Raw genomic sequence first — 21655 nt, 5'->3', positions numbered from 1 at the left:
GTCACAACTAGAGAAGAGCGGACCTGATGATCGGGTTTAGCCGTCTGACCCGCCCAACTAACCATGGCTATGATTGGCCATAGTGTGACCCCCTTGGCCAATGGACAGGATGGGGTTAAGCTGTATGATTTGTATCTGATTATTATTATTACGGTGGAAATCTTCATTACGGGCGGCAAATTACCATAAATGCTATGAGTAACCCAGTGATGAGAGATGGATCCTCTATGGCGGCCTCATGCGGTATATATGTATATGTTAGTGTTGGCTCATGCTCATTAACATGCGTGGATCACAAGGGCCGCTAATCACTAATGAAGCAGCATTAATAAATAACATTAATTACTTTGGACTTTTACAATTCTGATTTTGCAAGCGCAGGAACCTGCCAATATCTTGTTAATGTCTCTGCTATTTGGATAAGAGCAGGGAAAATACTTGACACTACATGATGGACATGTCCTCAGCTGACTTCAGACCTGGGGCGAGTGACACACGGTGGGCGGGGCCCCCATGCTTATTCAGGGTGCATTGTGGGTAGTCTGTCAGTATACATAGGGAGTTGATTACCTTTTTGTTAATAACACGAGAACCTCATTGATTGGAATAAAGCGAAAGCCAAAATTCTGCCTCGTAAATTGGGATGAATCCAGTAACATTCCACCGCAGCAGGTTTATCAGGGGAAGAAACCTGGACTGATGTTTCCTGTGTCTCTTATCTGCAGTATATAACCTGGGGCACAAGTGGTGAAAAATTGTGAATACATGGGTTTTTATCAAATATTCTGGTGGTTTATTTTTGACCAGTGGCGAGCTGAGGACAAGGACTGCCTAGTCTGCCTCTGTTATGGGGTCCTGTCAATATCCTGCTGCCTATCCCTTGTCTCTGACTGCCTCTGTTATGGGGTCCTGTCAATATCCTGCTGTCTAGCCCTTGTCTCTGACTGTCTCTGTTATGGCGGTCCTGTCAGTATCCTGCTGTCTAGCCCTTGTCTCTGACTGTCTCTGTTATGGCGGTCCTGTCAGTATCCTGCTGCCTAGCCCTTGTCTCTGACTGTCTCTGTTATGGGGGTCCTGTCAGTATCCTGCTGCCTAGCCCTTGTCTCTGACTGTCTCTGTTATGGGGTCCTGTCGGTCTCCTGCTGTCTAGCCCTTGTCTCTGACTGTCCCTGTTATGGGGTCCTGTCAGTATCCTGCTGCCTAGTCCTTGTCTCTGACTGTCTCTGTTATGGGGGTCCTGTCAGTATCCTGCTGCCTAGCTCTTGTCTCTGACTGTCTCTGTTATGGGGGTCCTGTCAGTATCCTGCTGCCTAGCCCTTGTCTCTGTCTCTGTTATGGAGGTCCTGTCAGTATCCTGCTGCCTAGCCCTTGTCTCTGACTGTCTCTGTTATGGTGTCCTGTCAGTATCCTGCTGCCTAGTCCTTGTCTCTGACTGTCTCTGTTATGGGGTCTGTCAGTATCCTGCTGCCTAGCTCTTGTCTCTGACTGTCTCTGTTATGGGGTCCTGTCAGTATCCTGCTGTATAGCCTTTGTCTCTTTTATGGGGTCCTGTCAGTATCCTGATGCCTAGCCCGTGTCTCGGGCTGTCTCTGTTATGGGGTCCTGTCAGTATTCTGCTCCCTAGCCCTTGTCTCTGTCTCTGTTTTGTGGTCATGTCAGTATCCTGCTGCCTAGCCTTTATCTCTGACTTTCTCTGTTATGGGGTTCTGTCAGTATCCTGCTGCCTAGTCCTTGTCTCTGACTGTCTCTGTTATGGGGGTCCTGTCAGTATCCTGCTGCCTAGCCCTTGTCTCTGACTGTCTCTGTTATGGGGTTCTGCCAGTATCCGGCTGCCTAGCCCTTGTCTCTGACTGTCCCTGTTATGGGGGTCATGTCAGTATCCTGCTGCCTAGCCCTTGTCTCTGACCGTCTCTGATATGGGGTCCTGTCAGTATCCTTCTGCCTAGCCCTTGTCTCTGACTCGCTCTGTTATGGGGTCCTGTCAGTATCCTGCTGCCTAGCCCTTGTCTCTGTCTCTGTTTTGTGGTCATGTCAGTATCCTGCTGCCTAGCCCTTGTCTCTGACCGTCTCTGATATGGGGTCCTGTCAGTATCCTGCTGCCTAGCCCTTGTCTCTTACTGTCTCTGTTATGGGGTCCTGTCAGTATCCTGCTGTCTAGCCCTTGTCTCTGACTGTCTCTGTTATGGGGTCCTGTCAGTATCCTGCTGCCTAGTCCTTGTCTCTGACTGTCTCTGTTATGGGGTCTGTCAGTATCCTGCTGCCTAGCCCATGTCTCTGACTGTCTCTGTTATGGGGTCCTGTCAGTATCCTGCTGCTTAGCCCTTGTCTCTGACCGTCTCTGATATGGGGCTCCTGTCAGTATCCTGCTGCCTAGCCCTTGTCTCTGACTGTCTCTGTTATGGGGTCCTGTCAGTATCCTGCTGCCTAGCCCTTGTCTCTGACTGTCTCTGTTATGGGGTTCTGCCAGTATCCTGCTGCCTAGCCCTTGTCTCTGACCGTCTCTGATATGGGGTCCTGTCAGTATCCTTCTGCCTAGCCCTTGTCTCTGACTTTCTCTGTTATGGGGTCCTGTCAGTATCCTGCTGCCTAGCCCTTGTCTCTGTCTCTGTTTTGTGGTCATGTCAGTATCCTGCTGCCTAGCCTTTATCTCTGACTTTCTCTGTTATGGGGTTTTGTCAGTATCCTGCTGCCTAGCCCTTGTCTCTGACTGTCTCTGTTATGGGGTCCTGTCAGTATCCTGCTGCCTAGCCCTTGTCTCTGACTGTCTCTGTTATGGGGTCCTGTCAGTATCCTGCTGCCTAGCCCTTGTCTCTGACTGTCTCTGTTACGGGGTCCTGTCAGTATCCTGCTGCCTAGCCCTTGTCTCTGACTGTCTCTGTTATGGGGTCCTGTCAGTATCCTGATGCCTAGCCCTTGTCTCTGACCGTCTCTGATATGGGGTCCTGTCAGTATCCTGATGCCTAGCCCTTGTCTCTGACTGTCTCTGTTATGGGGTCCTGTCAGTATCCTGCTGCCTAGCCCTTGTCTCTAACTGTCTCTGTTATGGGGTCCTGTCAGTATCCTGCTGCCTTGCCCTTGTCTCTGACTGTCTCTGTTATGGAGGTCCTGTCAGTATCCTGCTGTCTAGCCCTTGTCTCTGACCGTCTCTGATATGGGGTCCTGTCAGTATCCTGCTGCCTAGCCCTTGTCTCTGACTGTCTCTGTTATGGGGCTCCTGTCAGTATCCTGCTGTCTAGCCCTTGTCTCTCACTGTCTCTATTATGGGCTCCTGTCAGTATCCTGCTGCCTAGCCCTTGTCTCTGACTGTCTCTGTTATGGAGGTCCTGTCAGTATCCTGCTGTCTAGCCCTTGTCTCTGACCGTCTCTGATATGGGGTCCTGTCAGTATCCTGCTGCCTTGCCCTTGTCTCTGACTGTCTCTGTTATGGGGGTCCTGTCAGTATCCTGCTGTCTAGCCCTTGTCTCTGACTGTCTCTATTATGGGCTCCTGTCAGTGTCCTGCTGCCTAGCCCTTGTCTCTGACTGTCTCTGTTATGGGGTCCTGTCAGTATCCTGCTGCCTAGTCCTTGTCTCTGACCGTCTCAGATATGGGGTCCTGTCAGTATCCTGCTGTCTAGCCCTAGTCTCTGACCGTCTCTGATATGGGGTCCTGTCAGTATCCTGCTGCCTAGCCCTTGTCTCTGACTGTCTCTGTTATGGGGCTCCTGTCAGTATCCTGCTGTCTAGCCCTTGTCTCTGACTGTCTCTGTTATGGGGGTCCTGTCAGTATCCTTCTGCCTAGCCCTTGTCTCTGACTGTCTCTGTTATGGGGCTCCTGTCAGTATCCTGCTGCCTAGCCCTTGTCTCTGACTGTCTCTGTTATGGGGGTCCTGTCAGTATCCTGCTGCCTAGCCCTTGTCTCTGACTGTCTCTGTTATGGGGTCCTGTCAGTATCCTGCTGCCTAGTCCTTGTCTCTGACTGTCTCTGTTATGGGGGTCCTGTCAGTATTCTGCTGCCTAGCCCTTGTCTATGACTGTCTCTGTTATGGGGTCCTGTCAGTATCCTGCTGCCTAGTCCTTGTCTCGGACTGTCTCTGTTATGGGGGTCCTGTCAGTATCCTGCTGTCTAGCCCTTATTTCTGACCATTTATGTTACTGATGACCCTTCTGCGTAGAACCAGTAGTGCACGGAGTGGGGCTGGGGATATACTCTGGCTCCGGCATTCTCTAGGATCTGGAAAATGATATGGAGATGATATACTTTGGACCTCCATACTGCTCATCTGTAATTAATTACTGCCTATTGGTCATTTTCTAGCTATCCTTGTCTTGGTTACCTTAGCTTCTTTGCTCCTCCTTTTTTGGCTCTGCTTTGCCCCTCCATAAGTACCCTGAATCATTTTCTGAGGCAATGTTCCTCTGACATAAGGCCCTCTTCTCTACCAGCTTCCAGGGCCAAGAAGCTCCATTAGGTTTCTAGATTCAGCTAAGGAGCTCATATTCCCGTCTGTGACTACCATTATATCATTACAATCAAACTCTTCCAGCCTCTGCAATGTTTTACCATGACGTCAGTCTTCTCACTTGGTACCTGGTATAACCAACTAGTTACACATGAGCTATTGCCGGTCAGAGACTACTCCTGGAACCAGATGGATCTACTGATCCCTCAAAATAGTCTCTTTAGTTTACACAGGGTACTTGACTTAATTCAGCCACATGAGGAGGGTCCTTGACTTAATGATCATCTACCATGAGATTTACTGATGGTAAACTGCCCTAGCTTACTTGCCGGTTGAGGTCTCTAGGGGATGGCACAGTTGCCTTTCATTCTGGAATGGCTGAATACCCGTAATAACAACTTTATAAAAATATGCAAATGAGCCTCGGGCCAAAGTCACCGGAGTGCCTCATGAGTAAGTTGGGGCCGTCTCCTTTAGTAAATCTGATGCTAGACGTCATTTAAGTTTCTAAAAAAATCAAGGGTTGGTTTTACTTGGATATGTCCACCAGCAGAGCTACCAAGCAGGTTATGTCTACAGACTCCGTCCAGTCCTTGGCTATCTGCTATCAGTGTTGGGAACTGAATGACCACAATATGGCGACTTTGGGACTCAGGACAAGCCAGGAACCCTTGTGAAAACAGTAAATGAGGCAAAATTGATTGTCCTCCAGCTTTTTCATACACAATTATAGTTATTTACAGGCAGCATATTGTGGTAACTTCTAAAACGAGCATGAGACATGACCGGCCAGGGTTTCTCATGTACATGAAGGGTTCTACAGCCAAGAGTTCTTGAGTAAGTGGACATCTAGATGGTTCTATTACCTTTGGATAATCTCAAACTCCCTGCAGTGCCTCCACAGGGGAAAGAAAGTATTGCCCAATGTCAATCTACTCAATGGATGGACCGTGTAATGAAGGGCTGAGAGACGTTCTACGATGATCGAGAGATGAGGATCCTAACCAGAGCATTTCCATAGATAATACATACTGGTAATGAGTTACTAATATACTCTAACGTTGGCACGAGCAGTATAGAGCATGTATAACAATATTAGACCAATAGTGGCAATGACTGCCAAACCCAGATGTGCCTATCCATGCTTACCTGGGCCCGTGAACAACCAAACATAAACATGTACCGTTCTATGGTGACATAAACTGGCAAACTCACCTCCCTCACTTATGAGCCAGGTTATTAGTCTCAAGGAGGCATGCTTCTTCTAGACGCCAAGGCACATTTAGCCTTATGTACTCACTCATGATGGCCAAAGTCAAGACCTTAAACACTGAACATCTTGTAGGAGACCTGGACATGGTCCCTTAGTTCATCAAGCCCCTTGGAGGATAGAGTCATCCAGTAACATAATATGTGGTCTGACTACACCTAGGGGGGTCTATTTTTTATGGCATGTCGAAGTTCTTTGAAGGTTCTTAAAAGGAATCCATGACCTTACTTTGGATTTGAAGGTTGGCTTAGTCAGTTTTTAGGGTGAAAAGCCAAAATATCTGAGGCAAGACAGAAAATTGCTAGGATGGATGTAGAAGTTTTATATGAAAACTATGTTACTTACTCGAAATGTATGAACCACAGTATGGCCCTCAGGTAGTGGATCATAGACATGGGCTTCCTAAACCTAATGGAGACTTGGGTTCTACAGGGAAATTCATGGCCAACCATGTAACAAATGGATTGGTGGGATGCCCCAGAGTTGGACCATTGCTCTTGTACAAGTCTCACATCTGGCCCATATGAGGACCCTATATTGTCCGTGTCAAGTGGTATCAAGTGGTTGAACCTATGAATAGAATAAAACATTCCATAAACCCGTCTCTCCCGCTCCAAACACATCTGTCCTGATTATTCACAAACATCAAATTGTGTTCTAATGTTTATACAGGGCACAAAACCATGAAATATATTCACAGGTGTCTAGGGTAAGGATGGGCACTAGTAGGAAAACATCCTAAGGTTGTAGTTTTTGGCATCAGGAGGGAATTTATCAATCATCTACCAAACATCAGGTGATAACATCAGGATTCATGGGCTGGAAGAAATATCCAATAGAATGTGGGTCTTTTGTTGTCCAATGAACCCGTATAATTCAGGGCCGTGCTCAGAGTTGATGATTCTGTTGTCAATGTTCTTAGATAGATAGATAGATAGATAGATAGATAGATAGATAGATAGGAGATAGATAGATAGATAGATAGATAGATAGATAGATAGATAGATAGATAGATAGATAGATAGATATGAGATAGATAGATATGAGATAGATAGATATGAGATAGATATGAGATAGATAGATAGATAGATAGATAGATAGATAGATAGATAGATAGATATGAGATAGATAGATAGATAGATAGATAGATAGATATGAGATAGATAGATATGAGATAGATAGATAGATAGATAGATAGATAGATAGATAGATAGATATGAGATAGATAGATAGATAGATAGATATGAGATAGATAGATAGATAGATAGATAGATAGATAGATAGATAGATAGATATGAGATAGATAGATAAATATGAGATAGATAGATATGAGATAAATAGATAAATATGAGATAGATAGATATGAGATAGATAGATAGATATGAGATAGATATGAGATAGATATGAGATCGATAGATATGAGATAGATAGATAAGCGATAGATAGATAGATAGATAGATAGATAGATAGATATGAGATAGATAGATATGAGATAGATAGATAGATAGATAGATAGATATGAGATAGATAGGAGATAGATAGATAGATAGATAGATAGATAGATAGATATGAGATAGATATGAGATAGATAGATAGATAGATAGATAGATATGAGATAGGTAGATAGATATGAGATAGATAGATAGATAGATAGATAGATATGAGATAGGTAGATAGATAGATAGATAGATATGAGATAGATAGATAGATAGATAGATAGATAGATAGATATGAGATAGATAGATAGATAGATAGATAGATAGATAGATAGATATGAGATAGATAGATAGATAGATAGATAGATATGAGATAGATAGATAGATATGAGATAGATAGATAGATAGATAGATAGATAGATAGATAGATAGATAGATAGATATGAGATAGATAGATAGATATGAGATAGATAGATAGATAGATAGATAGATAGATAAATATGAGATAGATAGATAGATAGATAGATAGATAGATAGATAGATAGATAAATATGAGATAGATAGATAGATAGATAGATAGATAAATATGAGATAGATAGATAGATAGATAGATAGATAGATAGATAAATATGAGATAGATAGGTAATACTGTGGAAGCAAGAAGACAAAGAAATGAGGAAAGGTGAGTGGGAGAGGGGAAGGGCTACTGGGGCACCGTGAATGCCGGGGGGGGGGGGGGGGGAGTGTGCCTATTGGGGGGCATTGTGGATACTGGTGGCACTGTGATTGTTGGGGGGTAGTGTGGCTACTGGGGGCAATGTTGCTGCTTCAGGGGGCACTGGGGGCACTGCTGCTGTTGAAGATGCACTGTGGCTGCTGAAGGAGCACTGGGGGCACTTTGGCAGCATGGCCAGCGTGGCAGCTGGGGGTACAGTATGGGCACCGTGGCAGCTGATCCAGGCTCTGTGACTACTGAAACAGGGACTGTGGCTACTGGGGGCACTGTGGCTGCTAAGGGGGCACTGTGGCTGCTAAGGGGGCACTATGGCTACTGAGGGGGTTCAGCTTTGTGGTTGCCCTCAAATGGATTGTAATGGATGTTATGCTGTATAAATGTAAGTACTAAAGAGCTTGAGTAGTTACATTATACAATAGTAAAATGAAATTTTAATTAAGGCAACCATGTGGTTGCTGATGTGGACCCCCGTTAAAATGAGTATGACACCCCTGTTGTAGAGCATTCGATCCTTAAAAACTTTGTAGGCAACAAAAAGAATCTCAGAGGGGAGGAGACCTAAGTTAATCATCTCTCTGTCTCTCTGATGTGTGAGAGGCGGGGACTCACACTACATCCGCCCCCGAGGAGAACAGAGAACTACTACATCATTACATCACTACATTAAAAACTAGATCTCTCCCTCCTCACCCCCCAGGGAAGGGGGGAAATGCAGGATCATTGGATAGATTTTTTAAGAAATATTTTTGGTTCGCATTGATGTGTATTTCTTGAGATATCTCCATTTTTGAACATTTTTTACCCATTTTGATTTTCGGCAATTACAGCTCCACCTGTCAATGAAAATGACTTGAATCAATAAATCGATAGATTGAACCAATGTAATTTTTCCTGGGGAATCCAAATCTGCAATACAAAATGGGGTTCCCATTTAAATTTTTTAAGTTGCCCCCACCACACCCCCAGGGAGTGGGGGTAATAGGCTGAGTTTGGTATCATTGGATACATTTTTGAGAAATATTTGACTTGCATATTTTTCGTTTTTTGATCCGATGTGTATTTCACTAGATATTCCACCGTTCCCACCTTTTTGTTACACCCTGTATAGCTGACGCGTCTCTGTGTTACTTTACGCGCTGTTAATACATGACTTGCTCTATGGTAATTAGCTAAATACCTAAGAAGTTTCCATTCACCCCCATCTCATTTACATGAATAAAGGTCAAATTTATACAGGAAGAAAAGGAACAAATTGGAACAAATCTACCACCAGGATGAAAGACTGTATGCAAATGAGCCTGATGGGCTTCAAACTCAATGAACACCTATGGAACCTGGAGCCCCTCAGGCTCTTTTGCATACAGTCCTTCGTCCTGGTGGTAGATGCCCTTTAATGTGGGTTACTAATATAAATTAGGATTCTGTCTTTTTAAATGGCCATTGGTAGCTTGTGGGATCAGTTATATATTTGGGAAATCTAATCTCAGCCCATTGACTGATGAGTCAAGGGCAAAAACTGCAATAGATCTGAAGGATAAAATCAGATAGAAAACGCAAAGAGGTCATTTTATATTACATCCTATTTACATATTCCAGGGCAGTTGGAATTTTTCCTCTAGACCCGGCCATTCCGGAGCAATCAGTGCTGTTAGTTTTTGGTACCCAAATGAAAATCAGGCTCTTAACTAACTGTCAGGTGGGTGGGCCTAAGTAGGAACTGCCCTCCTGACACTCTTTATGGCAAAATGAACAGCAATTGTTAAAGAAGTTGTGAAAAACAATATTTAATTATCAGTTCTCCTAGGGCTATAGTTGAACTTTTTGGCCAAATTTTTTCTTGTCATCTGTTTCATAGTTTATACGGTTGAAAAAAGACACCTGTCCATCAAGTTCAACCAAGGAAGGGAAGGGATTGGATGAGGAAGGGATTTAGGGGAAACAATTCTATATAACATAACCATCAATGTTATTTATGTGTAAAAAGGCATCAAGACCCTTCTTAAAGCTCTCTGTTGTCCCTGCTGTGACCAGCGCCTGAGGCAGGCTATTCCACAGAGTGATGTTCACTTGTATTAAAAGACATCTACCACTGGGATGAAGGACTGTAAACCAAGCACACTGACATACTGGTGTGTGCCCCTCCTGGGAGGATCAGCTCTTCTTTTAAATTCATATTCCCTGATTTAAAAAAAATAAATAAATCAGGATTTCAAAATTATGCAAATGAGCCCGAGGGGCTCTTGGTTTTAAATGGTGCCTGGAGCCCCTCAGGTTCATTTGCATAATTATAAAATATTTTATTCTTAAAAACAAGGGCATGTGAAGATTAAAGAAAACTGGATCCTCCCAGAGCAGGCACACACCAGTATGTCAGTGTGCTTGGTTTACAGTCCTTCATCCTGATGTTGAATGTCCTTTAAAGGGGGTTTCTCATCCTGTATATTTATAACATGCTCATCTGCACAGCACGGCTTGTGCCAGCGCATCACATTACAAACCATAATATAATATGGCCGGGTTGAACGTCTCTGGGAGTTTATACACTCTGTTCATTTAGTTGCACTCATAGACTTGGAGAGTAGATGAACATTTGTTGACCTACCATTAGGCTCCACTTCCAATCAGGGCACTGCAGCATGAACTTCTTGGGTTAACTGGACCTGAGACATCATCAATTACTTCAACTGATTACAGCAGGAAGGGGTGTATCAGCCATTAGCGAATTGAGCCTCTTGCCTCAGGCAACACCTCCTACAGCAAAATGTGGGGCAGCATCGGAGGTGCAGTTATCTACTAAAAATCATGACCTGCCACTTAAAAAAAGTGTCTGGTGTGAGAAGCAAAAACCCCAAAAATAACCTAATACATTACTCCTGGATGGGGCAGAGGGGGCGCCATTCTATAGTTCACCTCCGGCAGCAGAGAGTTTAGGTTCATCCCTGACTGCAGGTAAAATCCACCATGTCGGAATCCGCTCTTATATCCCATCCTGTATCTGATCCCATAGAAAGCAGGAGACAGATACCATTCTTTTGACTTTGGTTTATTATTAATATACACAAAGACTATTATTATTATTACTTTATTATTAAAAATGTTGCACATTAATAGCTGCATAGTCAGCCCTTCATCCATACATCATCTGACGGCGTGAGGTCATGTCTACCCTGTTCAGAGGAGATCTGTCCCTACAATAATGTCTTTGGTTCTCGTATTTTATTTCCTGCCAAGAAAAATTGTTATTATAAAGCGAACAGACAAATCCTGCAATGTCTGTATGTTAAAAAAAAAAAAAAAAAATTATAAAAAATTTCGTCCGGTATGACTTAAAGTCGTAGATCACTACAATAATCTAGGGAATAATTAAAATTTAGACGTTCCGTGCCACCTGAATTTCGATTATTGCCTAATGTGTCTATGAAATTAAATAAATTTAGGTCAGCGTCTCCCGATACAAAAATTTGGAGAAAAAGAAAAAACATTTTGCGGCCCTACATTCATTACAATGTATCGCAGTCTGGTGGAGGGGATTATATGAACTGGGTTGTTTAAGGGGATAAAAAAAAAAATTCCTTCATATAATTAAATTTGAAACTCTACGTCTCGGCCGCTGCCCTTTTTTATTCATCGGGTGGTGGAGAAGAGGAAAATATGATCTGGCACATTACTTCTCATATGGCGCAGTCTACACCAGAGATTAATCTGTAACGATGCTGCTCTGAAGCTGGTTGTATAATTCTGACCTTTTAGGTTCCTATTACATACGTCCTGCCAAAGAGAACATGAGGGTCTGTCCTTTCACGACCTTCAGCTCCGCTTGGTAAGTTCTGGTCACCCGGGGGCTTTCTCATGCTTGTGTCTAAATAATTCCAGTTTCCATCAACAAGCCAAGACCATGAGGTCCATTGTCACCTCCCATTGGTTATAATGACTGAGGTCCCAATATAATGGGGGAGTGCAGCTTCGCGGTGGCTTTCGGGAGAAGATAGAGATGAAGGACTTTGGTTTCTGTACATGAACGAGTTGGCTTCCTCCGAGGAATAGCCATAGTTCTCCGTCCCGTGTTCTCGTTCTGTGCATGAGGATGGTTGACAAGGTCCGTGTTTGGATAACACATGGTGGTAATTTAGAGGTACGTAGGGGACCTGGCTACGGGGCTTGAAGTGCTCATGTTCAGGGTTATGGGGAGGAAATTTTGTAGATGTTCTATCAGAGTGCTCCAGTTCATGATATCCCGTTGGACGTAAATTAACATGCCCGTATCTGGGCTCCTTCATACAGATCCTTCGTGTCTGCTCGTAGACCACCGGCCTTGGAAGCAGATGGTTTAATTGTCCTACAGTCTTGGCATGAAGACATTCCGATTTCGACAAAAAAGAACTGTTTAAGGAGTCTGAAAAGTGCTTCTCGTTTGCAGGCATCTTCTCCTGCTGGTATCTACTGAAGTCCATCTTGTTCTCTTCTTTTACGGTGTGATAAGTTGGGGTTCCTCTGTGTTCCAGTTTGTTGGCTTTCATTGGTGAACCGTAGTGCTCCTCTTTATATCGGATGTTGGACCTTGATGATGTTGAAGAACATCCGGTGTACCCGTCAGTTGTGTTGTCCGCTGTCGCATACCTTTTGCCTGCTAATAGAAATGTTACAAGAAAAACAACAAAAAGTTAGCTGAACAATATAAATAATGAAAAACAACTAATGTAATGCGTCCAACATGCAGCATAACCTGACAAGAACGTCCAGTCCGAATACACAGCAACTGGAACTGGACTCAGGATTTCAGTTCAGTTCTGGTTGCTCAGTGTTCAGACCGGATGTCCCAGCCAGTTACACATCACTAGCTTGTAAGGGGCCTAAGACAGCGACTTGTTAAGTGTAATTTCACATTACCCTAGTTAGTGGTGGGGGTCATCTAAAACGTTATTAGTGATCTACCCTTAGAAATGGACATGTAAGCGGTATTGGGATGAGAATAGCCTTGTCTCTTTCATGCTGAGGTGGTCAGGGTTAAGGAACATTTGGACACATTATTATACTCTGGTACTAAGCGTGCCAACGTATAATGGTTCTGACTAAGGAGTCTCCGGCCTGGATGAATATATTGTCAAACAAGCACACTGTAAAACTGGTGTGCGCCCCCTCTGGCATGATCTGCTCTTCTTTTGCATTCTAATGCCCTGGTTTTTACAAAAAAAGTATTTCACAATTATGCAAATGAGTTGGAGGGGCTCTGGGCTTCATAGGTTTTAATGGAGTCTGAAGCCCCTCACCTGCATAGAGGGAGGAGTAGTTGAAATTCCTGACTCTACACTCTAAATCATGTCTTGTACACCTTTTTTCAGGTGTAGAAGCTGTGATAATTCCCCCCCCTATTTTTTTCTGTAAATCCCATAGAGGTGATGGGGACAGGCAAACAGCTGGGATGGGAATACTCCTTTAATACAAGTTCGATGGAGGTCCACCACCTAACTCATTGATATTCAGATTGATCTCAGACTGGTAAATGGAGTCAGAAGGTATAAATAACTATGACTGAACAGTCAGACTACACAAGGTTTGTTTGTAGTCTGTTACCATGGAGATATATATACATAAGACCTGTGTACACAAAACGGTAGTGTATTTTTATTGTTTGCACAGTGTGAACAAGCTGTCAAACAATAAAGCAATTAGAGAAAGTAACACATTATCATGAAGGTCGTCATCCCCAGCCATAACATAAGCTCTACGTGTTCACACCCAAGAAATCCATCAAGGAAATGAACATTTTTACATAAATATTAATGAAAACAAACTTGTCTGTTTGCTAAACCCATTTAATCTGCTTCTCAAAGTTTACTGATCCATCAAACTGCTGAAACCACAACATCGGCCGGGCGGCTCCGGGTGACATAATACGTGCTCACATTTACATTTCACATCCATTATTACAACATGTGATGTTTGGGAAAGTCATAATAACAATTCATGGGTTTGATGGATATGGAATATTTTTTCATTTTGAAAGCAGCTTATCTCCAGGATTGTTTGAAGGACACTCAAGTAGCAGTAGTCAAATATTAACCTTCGCTGCTGAATATATCTGTCAAATATTCACCTCTCAGCCTGACAGAAAGTAATGTTCTGGAGTAGGAGTAAGCTCTACACCCCAGGAGGAGCCGTCCGTAACTGCGTTCTCTAAATATCCTGTTACTTTACCTTTACTCAAGACTGGCCAGTAGTAGCCCTTGACAGACACGAAGTGTCGGGACAGGAAGAGGAAGTTACATGCAACTACTTCCTGTCTCTAAAGAATATAGACGAAGGGCATGGTATCAATAGGACACTATGACATAAGTATGGGCCATTTCTTGCCAATTTGGAGTGAAATTAAAGGGGTTTTCCAGCTTTTTGACCTATCGAAACCCCAAACAATCAGCTGCTATGATGCTATCGTGGTCCAGCTCTGCAGTGGTTCTGCACACTCCAATGTAATCGCATAATGAACACAAGTGCCAGTTGTCTCAGGCCGACTGGTGACCCATCGATAGATCATTACTGACCTTTATGGGGATTACTATGGGGGTGGTTGTGAGGGTATTATAACAAGTCTGACTGTAAGGATAACTTGGTCATGGACTTCATTTTGGTTCCTCCACATGGGCATCTGGGCCTGGTACTGCAGTTAAGCCTGACTCAAACTGATGACACTGATCCAAGCCATTACCATAAGTATGACACTCTCCCTGTATAAACATTTAAAGGAACCAATACCTAAGAATGACAGGGCAAAGGACTTCTAGGGGGCTCATGGAGACGGAAGTCCTTCACATGGAAGTAGTTGACACCCCAAGTGTCCATATTGCAGCTGAGACTGTGTAGAAAGATCTCTAGCTTGTAGCTACGATGGCAGTGGAAGACGTGTATCTATGGAAAGTATTGGTATAATTGGTAGGAAGATAAGTGGTGATCTAAACCATCTGATCTGTTTTTGGGGGTCCACAGAGAGGCACATGGTGCCCAACTTGCCCCAAAGTCAGAAGCTCCCCATTAATAAAAGTGGTTGAATACCATAAACTCCATTTTACTGCACTTTTCATTGTACATATCATTCCCTTTAAGCTTATAACCAGCAAATAACTTACCGTCATAGTTCTGAGAGAGGTTGTGTCGCATCTGGTTGGGTTGACCGTGATCTGTCTTTGGTGGTGAATTTGGCGCCACCGAGTTTGAGTAACGCCAATGACACTCCCCGCCTGTTTGTAAAGTTCCAAAGAAAAACCGAGCTACTTCACAAGGTGAACCTTGAGGCTGCCCAAATCTGGAGGGCATGACTTGCTTCTTGGTACTTAACATATGAGAGTCCATTGAAAAGTGTCCGTAGTGGTAAGGGAATGGCAGGCTGTAGGTCGGGGTGTATAGGAGTTCACTGCTTTCCGAATGGTTGTTCTGCTCCTGGTTTGTTGTAGAGTTTATTGCTGAGTTTCCTTTCCAACTTCCTGAATGGGCACAATCCAACTTCTCACCATACAAAGGACCATATTGCTGCAAGAGAAAAGTCATAACATAAGGACACAGAATGTACTGTCCCTTCATATAAGGGTTTTCCACAACCAAGCATATTCTATGAGTACTAGATGGTCCAAACCCCACCATATACCGCTCACATAATGATGTCTACCAGTAGATGTCTACCTGTATTTACTAAGTCTATATCATGGACATGATATCACGACCCTCTGTGATTCTACTGAACCCTGATCCTTACATGACACCCTAGGACCTTCCTGCAGGCCATAACTACCTGTGGGTAGGGGGTAGTTCGGGCCTGCTTTGTCTTGACTTTTGCCGCCTTCAGTTTGGTGGGCTTTCTTGCCTCATGTGAGGTAGTCATCGCACTCCGACAGGAAAACGTGGCTTTTGAAACAGTGACCTGCTCCAAGGACAACTGCAGCTCCTTATATTCTATATCTCTGCACAGAAGGAGCAAAGAAAAAGATTTCATTGGTCAGACCACACATAGTACGACATAGTAGAGATGGAACGAGTGCAACCGAGACTAGAATACAATGACAGATTACTAAAGTTTGGGTCATTCAGTTTAGAGAGAAGACAACTGAGGGGAGACCTCATTACAATGTACAAATACCAGAATGGGTAGTATAAAGATCTTTCTAATAATTTCATTATACCTAGGCCAGTGAACAAGACAAGGGGGCATCCTCTATGCCTAGTGCAAAACCGGTTCCAATATCACCAGAGACAAGGGTTATTCTCTACACCTACAGAAGAGGAGGTTCTACCATCACCATAGACAGGGGGCATCCTCTACACCTAGAGGAGAGGAGGTTCTACCATCACCATAGACAAGGGGCATCCTCTACACCTAGAGGAGAGGAGGTTCTACCATCACCATAGACAGGGGGCATCCTCTACACCTAGAGGAGAGGAGATTCTACCATCACCATAGACAGGGGGCATCCTCTACACCTAGAGGAGAGGAGGTTCTACCATCACCATAGACAGGGAGTATCCTCTACACCTAGAGGAGAGGAGGTTCTACCATCACCATAGACAGGGGGCATCCTCTACACCTAGAGGAGAGGTGGTTCTACCATCTCCATAGACAGGGGGTATCCTCTACACCTAGAGAAGAGGTGGTTCTACCATCACCATAGACAGGGGGCATCCTCTACACCTAGAGGAGAGGAGGTTCTACCATCACCATAGACAGGGGGCATCCTCTACACCTAGAGGAGAGGAGGTTCTACCATCACCATAGACAGGGGGCATCCTCTACACCTAGAGGAGAGGAGGTTCTACCATCACCATAGACAGGGAGCATCCTCTACACCTAGAGGAGAGGCAGTTCTACCATCACCATAGACAGAGGGCATCCTCTTCACCTAGAGGAGAGGCAGTTCTACCATCACCATAGACAGGGGGCATCCTCTACATCTAGAGGAGAGGGGGCTCTACCATCACCATAGACAGGGGGCATCCTCTACACCTAGAGGAGAGGAGGTTCTACCATCACCATAGACAGGGGGCATCCTCTACACCTAGAGGAGAGGCAGTTCTACCATCACCATAGACAGGGGGCATCCTCTACACCTAGAGGAGAGGAGGTTCTACCATCACCATAGACAGGGGGCATCCTCTACACCTAGAGGAGAGGAGGTTCTACCATCACCATAGACAGGGGGCATCCTCTACACCTAGAGGAGAGGCGGTTCTACCATCACCATAGACAGGGGGCATCCTCTACACCTAGAGGAGAGGAGGTTCTACCATCACCATAGACAGGGGGCATCCTCTACACCTAGAGGAGAGGCGGTTCTACCATCACCATAGACAGGGGGCATCCTCTACACCTAGAGGAGAGGCGGTTCTACCATCACCATAGACAGGGAGCATCCTCTACACCTAGAGGAGAGGAGGTTCTACCATCACCATAGACAGGGGGCATCCTCTACACCTAGAGGAGAGGAGGTTCTACCATCACCATAGACAGGGGGCATCCTCTACACCTAGAGGAGAGGCGGTTCTACCATCACCATAGACAGGGGGCATCCTCTACACCTAGAGGAGAGGAGGTTCTACCATCACCATAGACAGGGGGCATCCTCTACACCTAGAGGAGAGGAGATTCTACCATCACCATAGACATGGGCATGCACTACACCTAGAGGAGAGGAGGTTCTACCATCACCATAGGCAGGGGGCATCCTCTACACCTAGAGGAGAGGCGGTTCTACCATCACCATAGGCAGGGGGCATCCTCTACACCTAGAGGAGAGGAGGTTCTACCATCACCATCGACAGGGGGCATCCTCTACACCTAGAGGATAAGGGGTTATACTATCACCATAGACAGGGGACATCCTCTACACCTAGAGGATAAGGGGTTATACTATCACCATAGTTATACCTGATTCCATATTGGGGTCAGGATGGAATTTTTAAAGTTGAACTTGATGGACCTACTAAGATACTATGATTTATACACATTTACTAAGGGCTTTGCGCCGCACTTAAGTCGGATGGTTCACATTCTTCTAGGCTATAACGGCTGCACAGTTATTTAATAAGTGTCTGCGCTGGTATTGGGGCGCATGGGAACCTTTTTTGGCGCGGCTGCGCTGGCTTGGATGTGGCACAAATTAGAGGGTGTGCCGTTGGACAGTCCGACTGATTCGAACCGAGCGCCGTATTTAACTTTCTAATTGTGTTGCACGCCCTATGTTTAAGTTGCACCACAAAAAAAGTTGGTGAACTCTGTCGGACCTGAGCGGGGAAGCGCCAGATTCATGATTTCTGGCGCACAATCTTAATGAATCGCCGCACCCAGCATTACAGACGGACAATGCTCTTTTTGTGCACTCCAGTGACTTTGTAAGTAAATGTGCCCCACTGTGTTTTTAATGGCTTTATGACGTTTTTGCACTTTACAAAATTTTTTCTATTAAACAAGACCCCGTTTTTTTGTTCTTTTTATTGTCACATAGCAAGAGCCCTGAATTTTTATTTTTACCATCAATATAACTGTATGAGGGCTATTATTCTATGGGACAAGTCTTAGTGCTTAATGTCAGCATTTTGGAGTACATTGTTGTACTCTATATTGCATTTATTAACTTTCATTAAATCTTTTTGGGAGGGAATATAAAAATTGGCAATTCCACCTTTGTTTTTTACACTTGGGTAATCTAGCATGGCATGGAGTATTGGGTTAGGTCGATAAATGCCCAAAAAAAACAGTGAGCGGGTGTATATTCCAGAATTTTTACAAACAATTATTTTAAAAAACTATTAGCAATTCTAAACAAATCTTGACCATAGAATATAACCCTAATTAGCTAAAACATTTTGGATACTTTTCACCAAAAATATATTGGGGAGATTTTTCAAAAGCTGTGTATAAAATTAAAGCTGAGCTATGATTGGTTTTACCTCAGACACTCCTGATACATTTCCCCCATAATATGTGTCAGACACCAGGGGTAGTGGACCCACTGGACCACTGCGGACGATTATGTAAGCCGACACCTGGGAGTGGAGTCTAAGTGGTTCCCAGTTTTCACCAGAGCCTGCCGCAAAGCAGGTTGAACTTGTTGCGGCGTGGTACCAACAAGTCGCTCCACAGGCGCAACTTTGTCCGCATTGGCAGCCAAGGTGAAGTACAGAATCGTAAGGCAAACTCGTGGTCAGGACAGGCAGCACAGGATCGGTGTCAGGAACGGAATTGAGGTCACAACGGGAAATCAGGATAATCGCAAAGGGCAACGAACACAGCTTTCTCTCAGTCACATAGCACAAAGATCCATCAGGGGACACAGGTAGGGGCTTGGAATTTATCAGGGAAGGCGGCTAGACAGCGTCAATTATCGGCGCACTAGCCCTTTAAATCTTAGCAAGCTGACGCACACGCACCCTAGGAGACGGGGACGCTTGCCGTACCGCAGGACCCGCGGAGATCGCCGCTGGAGCCAGGGGAAGTAAGTTACCTTGCAGGCTGGGCCTGGAGGCACCGGGAGGAACACGGGTGCGCCTGAGACCCGGGACATTGGTCGCATGAGCACCTGTGTGTGTGGCAATATGTATATTTATATTTTTTATTGTAAAATGTCTTTGCTGTTTTTGGTCCTTTGTTGGTTACAGGGCTGGTCGGGAGGATGTTTTGCATTAATACTTGGTTCTGGCCGCAGAGAATTCCTATTGCGTCATCTGTTTGCACATCATGAAATTACATGGCAAGTGTCTGATTGAAAATTACAGATTGATTGCAGTGTTTATACGCAGCGGCTTCCTCCGCTCTGCCCAGAACACATTTTTTAAACACTTTCAGAATTTGACTTTCTGGGATTCTTTTTCCAGATAAATAATAAACATTAATTTGGGGATAAAAATGTATATTCTAGTAATAACAATTCTGTTATGTGCCCCCCCCCCCCCCATTATTTCCCTTTGAAATTCAATCTGCACTTTCAGTCTTAGGGCTAAATCCCAGTGTTCAGTCTGTGAATTCCCAGGATCATCACGGTACCTGAAGAGGAAGATGTTACATTTCCAACATTTGAAAAAATTCTCAAGGTGGGCGGGGGAACTGTACAAAAAATAAACATGTACTTAACTTTTCTGCCGTTCCCGGTGTCCCCGGCCGCCGCCCATCAGTGCCCTGCTCCTGTTTGTTTACGGGGGGCACGACACCTCATCTCCGACAACCTCCGCAGTCCCATCCTTCCCCAACCCAGTGTCTGATATAGTCGATATAGAAAGATAAGATGATCCCAGATACTTACGTGAGGACATAGTTCACACTAACAATACAGTGAGGCCTGGAAGATCGGCTGTTGTGGACGATCGTTGCGTAACTCTGGACCCAGACCCAACCTCCATGTTTGGAAAGCAGCCGATAATATTTGGTGGTGACCTGCCCTTTTACCAGCACTGGAACATAAAAGAAAGTTCATTCAATCAAATTTCTGGGGGGTTTTTGGCAGCACACATTAGACAGTTATACAATTAGAGTAAATAGGAATTGAAAAAATTTCAATCAAAATTAGAAAATTTATTGAATTTTTATTTTTTTTTAAGGATTTATAGATTTTTTTATAAGGTTTTCTTTGAAATGACTAATAATAAATGATATTAAAAAAAAGTTTGCTTTTCTTTCTTGAAATATGGACTGTAACTGTAGGGTCGGCTCCAGGTATCAGTAGGCCCCTGGGCGACAAAGCCTCAGTGGGCAGTAAACTCAGGTGGCGGGATTAAAAATTCAGAAACTAAAACAGTCTCCTGTTCCCTAAAATACTCCCTAGTTTATCATCCCAATCAGCCACCTCATGGTTAATTTATATAAGCCCCCCTCACCCCATGGATTCCTTATGTACAGCCTTATGTGGGCCCCTCAGCAGCTCTGGGACCTGGCACTTGCCCAGGTATGCCCAGCGCTGGCGCCGGCCCTGTGTGACTGATACTGCAGTGATTTCAGTTGTGGTTATGCGCTGAGATCACCGTTATACTGCCTCCTGATTGGCTGAGAGAACTGTTTGCAAGGCATTATGGGCTATTCCGATACCTAACGTCATGTGATCTTTCCTCCGTCTCACTGCCATCTTAGAAGGTTCTACTGAAGGGAAACATATAGGTTTTGGGTTCTCACATCACCAAACTTAGTGTAAACTTTTACGCCAACCCAGGTTTTTTTAGATCCGGTTCGCTCATCTCTACCCAACCCAACAAGAAAAAATCTCAGAAACTTACAGAGGTGATGAGCGTATCTCAGGTGGAACACATCGCAGCCGTGGACGTGGTGGTAAAGAGTTTTCTCTATGAGGTCTTGAGGTTCATAACCGGTTAATTCGGCTACTCTGCACAGAAAAGAGCAGAACTGAGGGCGGTGCCTTAATAAAAATCTATTATTAGAAAACACTGAAGCATCTGGACACCTTGGAAGATCCCTCCTAGATGTTCCACATAACACAACGTGACTGCTCCAAACTTTTGGAGACCTTGATGCCAGAAGCTGATTACACATTGGATGAGAATATTCCAGTTATTAGGAGATGGCAATGGAACAAGTCAGTGAAAAAACACAGGATTTTCAACAACTATTTAGAAATCTAACAAAGAGTCCTGAGAACTTAAAGGGGTTTTCTATACTAATGGCTGTCCTTAATGGGGCTATCCAGTCAAGTTACAGCAAGTTAGCCTGTATCTCCAAGATAAGGGCTAACTTGGTGATCGGTGAGGGTCTCAGTGATGGGACCTCCATCGATCATGAGAAGGGGGGG

At 44.3% G+C, this 21655-nt stretch overlaps 1 protein-coding gene across 2 annotated transcripts in view; it reads right to left on the bottom strand.

The window, feature by feature from the left end:
• Positions 1-10985: 10985 nt before the first annotated feature.
• Positions 10986-21655, bottom strand: part of SIM2 (SIM bHLH transcription factor 2) — a 74696-nt gene continuing 64026 nt past the window's right edge. Inside the window, exons 7-11 of one of the 2 annotated variants that reach the window (XM_072138742.1) lie at positions 21126-21232; positions 20162-20309; positions 15664-15832; positions 15005-15404; positions 10986-12510 (exon numbers count right to left, since the gene is read on the bottom strand). In XM_072138742.1, the coding sequence (XP_071994843.1) occupies positions 11792-12510; positions 15005-15404; positions 15664-15832; positions 20162-20309; positions 21126-21232 (1543 nt within the window). In that variant the 3' untranslated portion in view covers positions 10986-11791. The remainder of the gene's footprint in view (positions 12511-15004; positions 15405-15663; positions 15833-20161; positions 20310-21125; positions 21233-21655) is intronic. The other variant, XM_072138743.1, reaches the window with a different exon arrangement.

This window comes from Engystomops pustulosus, chromosome 2, assembly GCF_040894005.1.
Source record: "Engystomops pustulosus chromosome 2, aEngPut4.maternal, whole genome shotgun sequence".
Classification (NCBI taxonomy): Eukaryota; Metazoa; Chordata; class Amphibia; order Anura; family Leptodactylidae; genus Engystomops; species Engystomops pustulosus.
This window is presented reverse-complemented; position numbering and strand designations above follow the sequence as displayed.